Here is a 15,002-nt window from a genome sequence, read left to right on the forward strand (position 1 = left end):
TTCACTTCACCGATACAATTTCAAAGATTTTATGATGGCGAGAATTTACATTTCATAAACTGACTCTAAATTATTTCCCCCCAAAAATTCCAACACTCCAAAGAGGATAGATTCTGTTTGCGGATTCTGTCTGAATTTGGCTGTCCCGCCGTAATCGAATTAACAGTCAATTGATGATATACCGGTAGATAGATTGTGGAGAATTTTTACGGGTGCCCCTAGCAGGCTTATGAGGCGGCACAGAGTAATAAAAAATGCACAACCAAATTGAAACACAGTTTAAATGGCGTTCTTATTCCTATGACTAACATTGATTTATTCCCCAGGGAGGGAAGGAGTGAGCTGCACCACTGCTACACTTTACTGTACACCTGCCTGAAGTTGACAAATGACTACTTCCACATTAACAGTTACTCAGGTGATGGACTAGTCACTCGGTAATGAGAATAGGGCAAATTACTTTCACGGTGGCGACTGTCGCACCTAAAACGGCGGCCCCAAGGCGGAAGTGATTGAGCAGCAAGCAAGCCAGATTGCCCTCACAAGGATTACATCAACTGGCATGTGCTTTATATTTCATTTTGTTTATTTCTTCCCACAGCTCTGTGAGCCAATTAGAGGGAAAGGTGGTTGTTTACAGCACAAAAGAAGGATAAGTAAAAGACGTGTGCTTTGGAAATGAGGACAGAGAATGTGAGAGGAGGGGATTATTAAAATGATCAGTGATGCGTGCAACATTCTTGTCGGATTAAATGTGTGTGTGGAAAAAGTCAAGGCCAACTCGGCTTGTAATTTACGTGGTAATCAGCAAACGTACTTTGGCTCATTGGCTCTATTAACAAACATGCCCAAGTTGTGATTGCCATCATATTTAACAAAACACTTGGCTCATTTATGCAAAAACTGTTGTGTTGGTATGTCAACAAATACTGTCAAATTCTAATGAAACAAAGAATGGATAGAGACTTTGGAAATAACCACAACATATTTCAGCACCATTCGGATCTTGCCGCAACGACGCACGCGCTCGCAAGGGATCTCACATCCCCCGCGTGCTCTGACATTACCCCCAAAGGCGTAAAATTGAAGGGTGAACTTATAAAGTTATTCTGTCGGCATAAAAGGAGATAATGTAATGTAGTGTTTGGTGCTCCTTTATGGTTTGTCGAATTATGTGGTATACTGTCTAGTTTTGTCATTAGAAAGTTATTCGTTAATCGAAGACAAGAACCACAAAAAGCAGCATAGGGGAAAAAAATGAAAGAGAAAGAAAACAAATAAAAGCAACCCACCTCTCTGTCCAAGCCTGCTGCCACAGTAATGATGCCTCCAGTTTTATTATTGATGGTGAACATGTTGGAGGTGGGACTGTCTGGATTCTGAGACAAGATCTTGTAGCGGACCATCCCATTAGCAGTTTTGGGATCGTCTTTATCGAGGGCTGTTACCGTCATGACAAAAGTGCCTTTTGGACAGGACGACAACGATGTATTTTTACGTAAAACAAAATAAATTCAGTGCGGCAATGCAATTGTCTTTTTCTTTATACACCGTACTGTTGACGTTACCTGGCTTGGAGCCCTCAGGGACGGTACCGTTCCAGATGGGGTGGTTGAATTCGGGCCTGTTGTCGTTCATGTCCATCACATTGATCACAATGTCGATGGGGTTTTCGACTTGGTTGCCGTTCAGGTCCACCGCGTGAGCTCTCAGCTGAAGGAAAGACAAAGTCACACTTGAAGGGTGATTTTTGACAAAAAAAAAAAAAAAATTAAAAATCTCACCACGTCATGGTTACATTTTAACTCATTCACTGCCAGACATTTTCAGACCCTCTTTTACTCTTAACGTTTGAAAAAAAATGGGGGGAAAAAAAACCACATTCCAGTAAATTCGTCAATGGCAATTTTCGGCAAACTGCTTTTTGGAGTCCTGGTTGTTGCATTCATATTTGATGGACAGTTTATGTCAATACAATGAAATGTAACACATAATGAAAATATGGTTGCGAGCCCCTCTGAATATTTCTAGCTCACCAGTATCATCGGTTTTCCAGGCTAAAGAGTAATAATAAGTCACTAAGTGCCTTTCAAAAATCATACACTCAAGTTTTGGCTGAGTCGCTTATCCAGTGATCTTCAAGCTTGTCATTCAGCCATGTTTCCTTCTCATGGACATGCAAAAGGCTATGTTAAAAGTATATTGCAATGTCATCCAAGAGCCACTGCAGCAGAGAGCACTCCTTGAGAGCTAAGGATTATCTTAATGTATCTAACACACACACACAGAAAATCCTTAAATTCTCAGACGGATAAAGCCAGTTCTCTGAGTGCCACATCATGCCACAAGTCTTTATTGAGTCTGAGCAGACTGTTTAGGCTACGCATGACCCTGGAGCACATACCAACCAGGGGGAAAGTACAACATTACCAGCGAGAGAACAAACAGGCAGATCATAGGGAAATCATTAGGGCTTGACTTACATGGAAGTTGGGAATATGCTCTCTATCCAGTGGCTTGTTAACCGAGAGCTCTCCCGAGATCGGGTCGATGAGGAAGATGCCAGTGGGAGGTTGGTCAGCGCCAGGGCCTGTCACGCTGTATCGCAGCATTCGGTTCTTGTCGTGGTCCGAGCGGATCTGCAGGTGGAATGATTTGTTACAACAAACGCCTAAAAACTTGAGTCAACAATTTTATATTTTTAAACCGTACAATTCAATTCTAATTTATGGGTTCCATTTTGTATGGTCTTTATAATTATACCAGTCAACAGCTCATTTTAATCAGAGACGGCGGCCTTATGTATCGCTAGTATTTTCGCCCTTTGATTTCGAAAACGTCTTTGGTTTTTGAGAAACTTTTATTTTTGTTTTTAAGTTCGACTTTTCAAAGCACGTCCAATATTGCTTTTAAATATATTAAATATTATGGTTATTGTTTTTAGCATCATTTTAGCATATTTCAATCCTTGATTGTTTAATGGTTATTTATTATATCTACAGTATATCGCATTTGAATGGCAGTGATTAGTTTTCCTCTCCAAATCTATATAAATGTATTATTACTTTCCAAACAATTGGTAAGCCAACCCCACATATCAGCAGCTATATCAAGCAACTCTATTATATATGCTAATAATGTCCTGTAGACTGAGTGTCTTATTGACAAGTCATTTGAATAAGGAGGCATAATATTGATTTCTGTGTGGTATTGAAATTCTGTCTGGACAGGGATATTTTTTCACTTCACTGTAAATTGAGAGCCTCTGCACCTTCTTCCTGGTCCACGCTGAGCATCTCATTTCCTCCTGACAATATGATCCACTAAGCCCAGAAATATCTCATTTAATGTGGCTCGCATTAATGTAATATGTATAAAATGTGTGTAGAGGACTTGATAAGAGATTCAGCTTATACAATGTACTGAGACTCCTTAATGGTCCGGAGGAGTGCTTGTCCTTTGTCAGCCACCCACTCCAAGTCTCAACCGCAAGACTGTTGTCAATAAAAGGGAGTTGAATGTGTCCTTGAGCCATGATACAAGCACAATAATATCTAAGGAACTACTGCGCTGGTGAGCACTTTTACTTTCTCTCTGCAGTCATACGATAGCAGGTTGTACAGTATGGCCCTTAACACGAAATAAAGCAAGGGTAGCGGGGGTGACCTTCAACAAAGGGCTGTAAATACAAAACATTTTCTTCCGAGTCTCATGGCTGTGACCTTCTGAGTGGAAGCTCTGGGCTTGGGGGGAGCTACAAGGTTGTCATATCAAGCAAAGAGGCCTTTTCACTCAAAATATGAGAGGGGTATGATAGTGTGTGTGTGTGTGTGTGTGTGTAGGTGGGTGGGGATGTGAGGGCTTACCCAAACAAGCTCTTGTGGGAATGAACCTCGCGAGTTCTCCAGGACATTGATTGGGGGAATGACCCAGTCTCTCTTCGTGCGTTTCAGCTGGCTGTCCGAGTTCCGTGATGGAAATTTTATTTCCTTCAAATCCTTGAACACGGCCAGATCAGAAACGGGCTCCAGGACCTGGAAAAAAAAAATGATTTGCAACATAAGCGCATACAAGATAATACATAGACATGTTATTTACGGCAACACATGACTGGGTGGCAGTATTTCCTACTTGGAGGGGTCCAAATTCTGTTGCTACGGTGACCAAATAAACTGAACTTATATACAAGTCGGCACCCACAGTAGTCATATAAAACAATCAAATAAAAACCGCTAAATATGGCACAAACTGATCATGTCTTACTGAGTTGCAGGACCACATATAGTGGTCATTTGAACAAGATCGAAACTCTGTTTATTTAAATACCAAATCAATAATACCAGCTGAAATAAATTAATTCGTTTCAGCACCCAAAAACCACCACCATTTTTTGTAGGGATGCTCCGATCGATCGGGCACCGATCATGATCGGCTGATTTTCGTGAAAAATTACGTGATCGGAATATTCGATCAAAGCCTTTTATTACCGATCATAAAATACGATCACACGCAGGCATGAAAGATCAACCTGCGTGCAGTGTTACGTCCCCCCCTCTCCCCTCGCCCTCTGCACGCTGCGGAGGCGCGTGGCACTACCAAACAGAGGCTAACAATGTCTGCTGTGTGGACTTTGCGTCTTGTAATATATGCCATGAAAAGTTACCTCGCGGGGGGAGCATGGTCAAAAGTTCCAACACAACCAACTTCAACCGACATTTGAAGATCAAGCAATTGAGACTATGGTGAGTTTACGAGGCTCACCGCATTGAATAAAGTATAGGCGGACACAGCTGCAACAATGAAACGGCAGCTAACGCAGCCCGTGCTGACTAACTCAAACCCATATCACCGCGACAGGCAAAAGCTAACGCAAATAACCAGGAAAATAATGAAATGTATCGGACTTGATGACCATCCAGTCTCTGTGGTGGAAGACACCGGATTCCGCCGTCTGCTCGCCCACTTCGAGCCTCGCTAGCTACGTGCTACCGGGACGCAAATACTTCACAGACGTAGCTCTGGCTGATCGAGCTCCGCCAGATAGTGTATTGTCGCATCCAAGGTTTCCTAAAAGAAGGCTTACTATCCTGTTTAAGTTTTACAAGTGTTAAATGGAGCTCGGATGTCAGTCCTGTGTCAGTGTTGAGTCTAACAAGGGAGTTTTTTGCTCGCTCGTACTGCTTTTAATGACAATGTTCAAAATGAGGCACATTCCAAAAGGGTGTATGGCACGCACGCTGCAGCTTGTTATGCATGATGCTTTACTGTCACAGTGCAGTATAAGTGTCATTATTGCCACAGGGAGACACATTGTAGGTCACTTGTGGGCAACAGACCCACTATTTATATCATTTTATAATTTACGAAAAGGTTAAAAGTGACTTTTTTTCCTCATTGACAAATGCTCAAGATAGTTTGTCTGTGCACAAGAAAATAAACCAAGTTCCTGAGTCGTTTCAATTTAGGAACTCGGTGAATAGTTTATTTGAGTGAAGCCTGCATGTGACTAATTTTTTCTACTTTGATTATATTCTGAACCATTCAATGTTTAGGTGGCATGTCATTTATTTGACTTTTTGCATAATTAAATCTGTTGAGACTGCTGATTATTTTGATCTGTTAAAAAAGGTGTTACTAAAAGCTGGTAAATTTAAGTTTTTCAGTTAACTTTGTGACTGAGTAATTGTTGTATTGTGCCAGCAACGGTTTTGTATTTTTTCATGCTTTTGAAAATATATATAGACTTTTGTCAAACTCACGGCAATAATATGGCTGCTTTTTTCCCCAAAATAATATTGCATAATAGCAGTCACCATAAATAAATGGAAAAATATACAGATATTCCATGTGATTGGAATCTGTACCAGCCAATCTCACTCATGTATGATCGGTATCGATATCGGTGTCATAAAACCCTGATCGGAACATCCCTAATTTTTTGTAATGTCTTATCAATAAAGAAACATGCCACCGTGCTGAATAAAAACGCAATATGTGAGGAAATAAATTGGTTTTATAAAGTAGTCACAACATCTGTGTGCATGAGCAGTGTGTCTCTAATGTAGGCGTGGCCTAGAGAGTGACATCAGGAACATGGCTGGTCAGCCTCTGGACATGAGTTATGGCTTGCAGAACAAATCTAACAAGCGACGAGCCTCACAACATCTTATGTCAGTGTCAATGTAAATCGAGAACCCCTTCGACACTATGGTCCTGGGTGAGAAGTCTCAACTTCTCATCTGTGACAAAAACATGAAATACGTTACTTACTCCTAAATTTAAAGAAATGTGGTATAGATAAGGGAAAACATTTAGTCAATTGTGTGAAACTATTGGGCGATTAATAACTTCTTCAAGCAACTGAGGAAAAATGGCAAGCACTACTTGCATCCACTAGAGGCGCTGGTGAGTTACTCAACTACTTCAGCTATGGACTGTTGAGCTATATCCATATTATGCTAAAATTATTTCCCCTATACTTCACTGGCATTGAAGGAGCAGCTCAGAACATTGAGAGAGAAATTAATAGATCATTAAATTTCCTCAAAATGCAGTCAGGCATCCCTCCCTGGTCTCAACAATCAACAATACAGCACAACACTCCTTGACATGCAGTTAGTGCAATAGCAGGAGTACAACAGCAGCACCGCTAGGCTTTAAATGGCAAACCTCATCTCATGTCCTGATCAAATGCACCCACACAGACACAACCGGCTCCCATAATGGATCTGCCATCCTCCCTCAGCTGTAATGAATGAGATTTGAAACAAAGGAGGATGGTACCTGCAAGCCAGACACTAAACACACAGATGGCTCAAATTGCCTATGCTGCTCCAGAGACATGAAGAAGCGACTGAAGTAGTGCCGTGGAAAGTTACAATAACCTTCAACACAAGGCGGGAAAGAACAAAAATAGAACAAAAACATAAATAATACAAAACAGTATGTTAAATCGGTTCATCCCTTGAAGTCATAACTAAAACAAGGTTGGGAAGATACAGATTGTAATCCATATATGGCCTATGAGAGAAATGAATCCAGCCCACTGTAATATTGTAAAGAAAGACATAAAAAACTAAGAGAAACTCTTATAAAACCCCACAAACATTTTACCCACAACTTGTCGTAAGAAAGAAAAAAAAATGTTGAGCATTGTTTCCCCACCCCTGTGCTTAAACAGGATAGTGCCTGCTTTGAATATTCAAACAGTGCTGTGCAACCACAAAAATGAATTACCACTTTGCCACCCTTTGACGGCCGTGTACCTCTTACGCACACACAAACACACACACTGACCACTGTCGGACAGCTTCCACTAATCATGTTTGAAATTTGATTATGCTGTGCTTTCACACACCGCGCAAGAAACTATGCAAGCAGACACAGAGAGCTGTCATGCTTTAGAAATATCTGTTACCTTATTAAAATCGGCATGAGTGAGAGTAGCAATTATTTGCAACCTGCGTTGGGAATGATGAATGGCGTGTTGGGATTGTTCACGCCGACGTCTATCTTATCTGTAAAGCCCCAAACCACACACACAAACACACAAACACACATCCCTGACAGCTTCAGGGCCTCAACATTGAAGTGTGATTTACCCTTTAAGAAAACTCCCTTGTTTCCGCTTCTTAAGTGTTGCTTTGTGCTGCACAGTTCTATTGGCGCTAGACATGGTCTCATCCTAATGATGTTATTGTTTAGTCGTCGGTGATTAAAATGTCTTCCTTCCCAAGGCAAGAACACTCACGGTGATAATAATGAAAAAAAAAAAAAAAAACAACTAATAATAATCACCGATGTGATTAAGATATCATCATGCGCACAATGCAGATGCGTAGCCTGATTTATGTGGTAAAAAAATGGCTGACAGTTTACCTGTTTGGGAAAAGTATTTATCTTACCAACAGCAGTGACTAATAGTGTCATTAAAACCTATACCCGCAGTTGCATTTGTGTGTGGCTAATGATTGTGCTTGGAGAGGCTGTGAAATCATTATGGCTAAAACTTTAATTTAGTTCCCGGCTAAGAGATGTGCCTACTGGTCCCAAGAATAACACAACAATTTGTTTTTAATCTGTGACCACAGAAAAATACATCGTTCCCCTTTCCCGACATCATCCCTGGCTGTCACTTTACTCGTAATATTGATTAAGTAAACTAGATGGAGTGTTGCATTGTGTGCTGAACTGTGAACTCATCAAAACATTATTGATAGATGCTCAACAGTAGCTGTGTGACTAAGTACTGTAGAGGCATTGCTTGAGTTAATTGATGTTTATTGTTTGTCATTACTACCTTCATTTTGGTTTCTATTTCTTGATATTTTTTCCCCATTCCAGTTTGCTAGATACAATTCCCTAACCTGGCAAAAGCCAGACTTGATACATGAATTCACTCAATGGAGTTCTCCACAAGTATCAATATAGGACTGGTCTAATGTGATCAGCTTGAAAAAGACGGGACATTCAGTACAATACTTTGCACTGATTGGGCGATGCGGCAACTTGTGCACGTCTATCAAAGTTTTCTTTTGACCGATCCAAACAAATTGGAACCTGACCAGCTGTTTTTGACTTTGGCAGCTCTACTGTTAACACGAGAGGTCTGGCGATGGTCTCCAGCATGTAAAACTGAAAGAAAACATGTCTCGTCTGTGTAGAGTCTTGCTGAGCAGGATCACATGATTCCCTGGCACTTAAGTGAAAACCTACAATCCTAGAAAGCCTTTAAAAGTTTCTTTCATTTCCTGACTACAAGAAAGACCGATATGTCGTGTGCACTTTAATGTGAACTTTCTCTTATCCTCGGCCAAAGACAATGTTGACATATGAGCACTTGGACGACGTAATTAATCGCAGACGACTGCTTGTCTTGTCCAGGAGAGCTCAAACAGATGCTTACTGTCTCGTAGAGATGGCACGGAAGCAATAAGCTTACAATCACAAGACGCGCTCACTGAAAATCTATTTTATGAGCAGTCGTTGCGCATCTGCTCTCGCTAGACGTTGACCGTGTTAAGTATATGTTTGTGCTCCAACTAAATTGACACATTAACTTTTAATTAGCAGGCATCCATCTTGTCTCATGGAACACCTGCTACAATTTGGGAAACTAGTCATCTGTGAATGTGCAGTGTGGGTAATCAGTGCAAGTTGATTGAAGCGAGGGCAGAATTGATCATTCCAGCTTTCTATTGCAGTCAAATACAATGGACCAACGGAAATAAATTGTAGGTTCTAGGGATACACTTGATCACCTCAAAGGAACATTAAAAGATGTTATTTATCAACTATAAATGGAGTTTTCTTCTGAGAAGGGTGACTCTTTCCGAATGTCCTGAACTCCTGCTTCAGTGTCGTCATGACGTTGCGCTTTCGACCCCAAACTACATCAGACTGAATCAACAGTGCCTGTTCTGATCGAAGCCAATTACTGCACTCCGTTTCGTATGAATTGTTCCAGGACACAATTAAATACTCTAAATTCCACATGATTCATCCAATTAATTAATTATTATGCCCATGCATAATAGATGTATTGCTCACTCACCTGCTGGTCAGAGGGCGTCAAACTGACAAGGGTTATCCATTGCTGCTGAGTAGTGTCGTCAATGGCCTTGATCAGCAGCTGTGACGTCTGGGGTCTAGAGAGCTGCAGATTCCTGGCAGCGTAGACCACCCCGTTGGCTTCTATCCGGAAGTCCTCCGGGTTGTTGCATTCGAAGCGCACAAGACCCCCTCGGCCGCAGTCGACAAATGTCACTGCAAGAGAGAGATAAAGTTAAGAATGAGTCCAGTGGTGAAAAACAATCCTTAAAGAGCACAAAGACAAAGGAGGTGGAAGACAGACAGCTGGACAAACACACAGAGCAACGGAAGGTCCACAATGATTTGGTGATTCCCTCCCTCATGCTCATAAATTATTCACTTCAAGATGTGCCCCAAAGGTATAGCTCAAAACAGGTGCGGCGGAATATCGAGTTTGAAGGGGAGGCAGCTGAAATTGAACTTTAAGAGCGATTGCCGGGGATGGGGGGCGATCCAATAGAAGGAATAGTGTAACTACAATTTGATGTGCAGATTCATGCGTCCAACGTACCGTATGCACCGGTAGTGTATAATCAGCTTTCATATGCAAGCTTTTTTTTGCTCACAGCATTCTGGGATGCCTTAGATGGATGAATCCTCCACGGGTACGAGTAAGGGCTTGTGATGTTTATTTCATCACAGCATACACACAACACACAGATGTACAGAGACTCCAAAGACAGTTGTCTCATGGGGGATCCACCCCAAGCGAGGGCCTCAGTGGCAGCGTTACCACACCGTGTTATAAGTGAGTGGCAGTACAGTATTGCAAAGCGGAAATAGATGGACAGAAAAACACCCACATTTATTATTATATGATCCTTTTGCCTTGGCCGGCTTCCCCAGTTCGCAACTCTCATCTTTACAGTGCACAAAATGGCACAAAGGCAAAGATAGAAAAGCATTCCAGGTGTATAGTGCAGAAGCTCTGCTGTTGCTGCTTTGAATTATTCAAGCGGATACGGGCATTATTTAACAAAAGCCTGCAAGGGGGCACCTCATCTTTCTTTCTGCTGCTACCTTGGGGGCCTAAGACCCTCTCCGGAGAATCATTTGCACTTTGATGAAGTTCCTCTGGGGTTGAGTGGAGGATGTAGTAGATCGACTTGAGATCATAAGTTTAACCTCGAGGCCTAATTAATAGCCAGAATTTTCCACGCCTTTTTTGTAATAAAAGTGTGATGACAGAGATGAATGTTTTGTTTATTACTTGGCTTGTGCGCCAACTCTATACATATATATTTTCCTGTGACTTTAACTCTAGTGATCCTGCAAAATTGGTGTGCCAGAGTCATAACAGTAGATCCGTAGAGATGCCGCAGCTGTATGCGGTTTCACATAGTAACATCACATCCAGCATTAGATAATTTGATGACGTCAGCACTAGTGTACGGTGTGACATAAACTACTTATCACTTTGTACAGCAACTCTTGCTTTCAAGACAACAGGGCAGGAGAAGTGAGTGTCAACTATTAAACTTCACATCCCCCATCTTGGCATTGTAGAATTCTTTTATACACAGGTTACGCCATCCCGCCTCTGCTTCAGCTCTGATGCTACCTCCAAAGGGGTAAAATTGCTGGTTTGACTTCGTTCCCCAATTCTGTGTGTGCTGTTTAAACAGAACAGCCACATGGGAAGAAAGCTGAAAAATATATTTTTGTACTCAAGAGACCATGGTTTCTGTGTCCTAGCTTTTGTCAAATGCGTGCAGTGAATATGTGACTTAATAGCAATGTCCCCCCCATGAGTTCTTTAGCTGAGCTAAGCTTAAACTCCTGAACATTGTCTGAAATTTGGAGATCACAACATCCCATGGTGGCTCCACATTCCTGACTCACGCCACAAATTCTCAGCGAGAACAACCACCTCCAAGGATAATAAATTGGAATGTCCCTTGTGTGTGGATTCATTTATCAAAGTTGAAAAATCCAATGTGTAGGCAGAGCTATTGCAATCTATATCTGGACACGTTGGCTCCTCACACTACAGGGCCAAATGAGAGCTTAGCTGCCACGCCCCATCAGACATGTCGTCATGGGTACAACGATAAAGGCTTCAGTGCGGAAAGAAATGCCGATGCAGCAGGGAGGGGTCTGGGGGTTAAAAAAGGAGGGGGCGAGTGGGACAAACGGGCCCGTCAGCAGAATGGCCTGTCCAACTAATGCCCTGCACCGGGGTCCGGAATTACCTCCAACTCAATGATCCTATTCAAGGTTTGTATGCACCCCCCCAATCACTGACAAGCAACACAAAAACCCTGGCTAACCCCAAGTACCATAGTGCCTCTCTATTGTTTGCTCCATCACGTGAACATTCATACTTAGACGCACACAAATGGTTAGAGAGCAATACAGAAAGACGCATTTAATTCAGTCATTTGGAATGTGGACTGTGATTGCACATTTTACGCAATCTCCAAGTTTAGGCCTGCTCGACTGTTGCAGTCCCTCAAATGTGCTGTAAATGGGACAAAGTGGAACAATCTCACGGGAGATCATCCCATTATGCACCATCATTCCCTTCCAATAAGTGAGGTCATCAACAGTTGACAGTTACTCTTTGCAATACATACATGCATATCGATCCAAAAACTATACCTATTCCCCATCCAAGCAAATGGGAACATAACACAAACCCTAACCAAGTCTAGAGGAAGTGAGATGATCCCACTGAATGTGCTGCGCAAAACCTCCAAATTATTTACTGAAGTCATGCTTCAAACCAGTGCAATCTGCAATTCTTACCACATTTTTGCTGCTTTGCGAATATGTAAATGTTTGTTATCCTTCCCAGTTGCACTTTTCTCTAATTTGCAGTTTAAGAGAATTTCCTCAATTACATAATTGTCTGCTTTACCGCTAACACAACAAAATGCCTTTATAGAACATAACACCTTAAGAGAGAGCTGGACCTAGATGACCTAGTCAGGGTGACTAGACTCTAAAGGCGATGCTGTGCTTTGCTACAGAACAGAATTGAAAATCATTTGCAAACGTTTACTCACATAAGCTCAAATGTGAGATTCTGGTACATTCCCATTTATCCGGAAAACTCAGTATTCTTCAGACAGTCAACTGCTTGGAGCTACAGCTTGGATCTGCAAATAAGGACATTTGCCTTTTGCCAGATTAAAGTCCTTGAAGGCGTTATAGTAACGCACTTCAAACGAGCAAAGCATTCCAAGCACTAAATAGTTGGTCTGAAAATATGCAACGGTTTTTACATGAAAACATTACATTAAGTGTTTATGCTCAATTCAAGTGTAACCCTTTAACGGTTCGTAAAAGTTCAAAGTGACTCAACTTGGTTTGTGTGGTTAAATCACATTCTTTGAGTGGTTTTTCACGTTAAATCTGAGGACTCCTGCTAAGAATACATTATGAAGATGTCCCTCAAAATGCATTCTGATAGGACTTTCTCTTATCACACTCATCCACATTGCAATACGCAGTGATAAGCACCATGGTAGAATGAGTGGATAACAGATTTGGATGCTTGCCTGATTCAAGGAAAAATGACCCCTAAAGGATGTCATTTTCACATTGCTAATATTACATTTTCACATTTTCACTATTATTACATTAGTATTACTTTACAGCTATATTAACAAGAGAAGAAAAATAACCAAATACGGCGTTGCCTTCTTTGATAGTGCTACTGTATAGACGTATTTGCAGAGGGTAAAAAGGGTGTGCTTTGACCAGGAGGAAAATACCTTTGCCGCTCTCCATTGGTAGTCTAATCCCACATAAAGTACTAAGTACTCCAGCAAAATATATCTTAACGAAACCATCCACTGTGAGCTTCTTAGAGTGACATTTAGTGATAGCCCCTTATTCCCCAGGCAAAATCAGTTTATCTGCAAAAAGAGAATTTAAGTTGACTATCTTTTTTTTTTTCTTCTAAGACTTTGAAAGTCAGGATGTCTGCGGGTTAGCCACAAAGGACAAGCTCAGAGGGAGGTTATTTACAGAGATATGTTAAGCAAATAAAAATATTTGAAAATACAGTACAATCATAGCCAAGCATTGTGTGGATTATTGTGTCACTGGAGCCGGGAGTTGATAAAGTTAAGCTTTACCTTTCGGCAGATATCAGGGCATTGCTGTGCTGATATTGTTAAGCGTATGTTATTGAAGGAGAGTTGGTTTGATACTTGAGTGATGCATTAAACAGTTATTAGGATGTCCAATAGGCCTTTCACAAAGCTTGCCGGAATTGTGCCAATGTAACCGTATAATGGAACCATGATGCAAATGTGATTAAAAAAAAAAAAAAAAAAAAAATCTGGGTAAATCTTACATATTGGGCCCACTGTGAATAGCTGCACCGTGGCCATATAATCTTCTACTTTATAAAGAATCCAGCAGATTAGCTTTGATACTAACCTTTCATCTCAGTTTTGGCCATTTTCATGTTATAGAAGCTATTCTTCCACCCTGTTATCTCATGCCATGAAGGCCATTCCCTAAACTCACATTTACCTTTTAACCACTGGTTTGGTCAAACAAAACAAATGCAGGTTGTTAAGAAACTTCAGTCTTTTCCATTCAGACTGTGACTAGGGCACTATTTCAGCAACCATACGCTGCTGTAATAAACATATTGAAGTGCCATGATGAAATGACAGTACTGCACTTCCATCAGTGAAGCAACTCTTTTTGATGATCTAATAAGACCTTTTTGATGACAGCCGTTGAAAAGTTCCTGACTTACATTTTCTGAGAGAGGAAAAGCAGAAACAAGCGTAAGTGTGCCAAAGGTTTCCCCACAGGGACCATCAGCATGCTGAGTTTTTTTTATTTTTTTTTTATGGAGAAACAGATTAGGTGACTTGTGCTGTGATGTCAGTGGCCTCGGCTCTGCTTTTCAGCACGTGGGAAACTTAACCATGTTCGCTATACCCGCAATAAATATCATCTGTCATGTGCTGCCCTCAATGCAATGGCTGGGAAATCCGCGTTGTCTTAAATAAGAAATGAGACAACTTGACAAATCAAATAAAGGTTGTAGGCTGCAGAATCCTTGCTTTAGCACTTATTTGGGTTAGGAAGTAAATGCGGTCAAAGAATTCCGCCCAGTTTGTCTGCACGAAGGAGTGGAGACATATTGTTTCCATTAAATTCCTGACAGAATGCATATTTGTCATCTGTGCAGCGGGCGAGTAACAACCTAGCCGCATTCTGGCAAACAGATGGACAGCATAGAAAGGTTCTAGAAGTGGTTTGAGAAATGTAGTTGACAATTTTCCTCATTTAAAACCACAAAATAGTTGACTATTTTCCATTGGCTATGGACATGGGGAAGAGAACGGTTGGTTTGAGGATTCAATCAGATGCAGAGTTGATGTTCAATATAAACGTGATCCTGGTGTTCATTCACTAATAAATCAGATTAAACCAGGAGC

At 41.2% G+C, this 15,002-nt stretch overlaps 1 protein-coding gene and 1 long non-coding RNA gene across 3 annotated transcripts in view; one reads left to right on the plus strand and one right to left on the minus strand.

Moving 5' to 3' along the window:
• The window catches only part of LOC147141072 (uncharacterized), a 117,588-nt gene that overhangs the window by 94,025 nt on the left and 8,561 nt on the right, over window positions 1-15,002 (plus strand). The gene's annotated exons all lie outside the window — the stretch shown is intronic.
• Window positions 1-15,002, minus strand: part of cdh2 (cadherin 2, type 1, N-cadherin (neuronal)) — a 59,988-nt gene that overhangs the window by 15,147 nt on the left and 29,839 nt on the right. The window contains exons 3-7 of the mRNA XM_086042601.1: window positions 9,554-9,765; window positions 3,867-4,034; window positions 2,484-2,639; window positions 1,569-1,713; window positions 1,293-1,465 (exon numbers count right to left, since the gene is read on the minus strand). Coding sequence (XP_085898727.1) covers window positions 1,293-1,465; window positions 1,569-1,713; window positions 2,484-2,639; window positions 3,867-4,034; window positions 9,554-9,765 — 854 coding nt within the window. The remainder of the gene's footprint in view (window positions 1-1,292; window positions 1,466-1,568; window positions 1,714-2,483; window positions 2,640-3,866; window positions 4,035-9,553; window positions 9,766-15,002) is intronic.

The sequence above is a fragment of the Filicampus tigris genome, chromosome 10, assembly GCF_054856515.1.
Source record: "Filicampus tigris isolate MCC_2025a chromosome 10, RoL_Ftig_1.0, whole genome shotgun sequence".
Lineage (NCBI taxonomy): Eukaryota > Metazoa > Chordata > Actinopteri > Syngnathiformes > Syngnathidae > Filicampus > Filicampus tigris.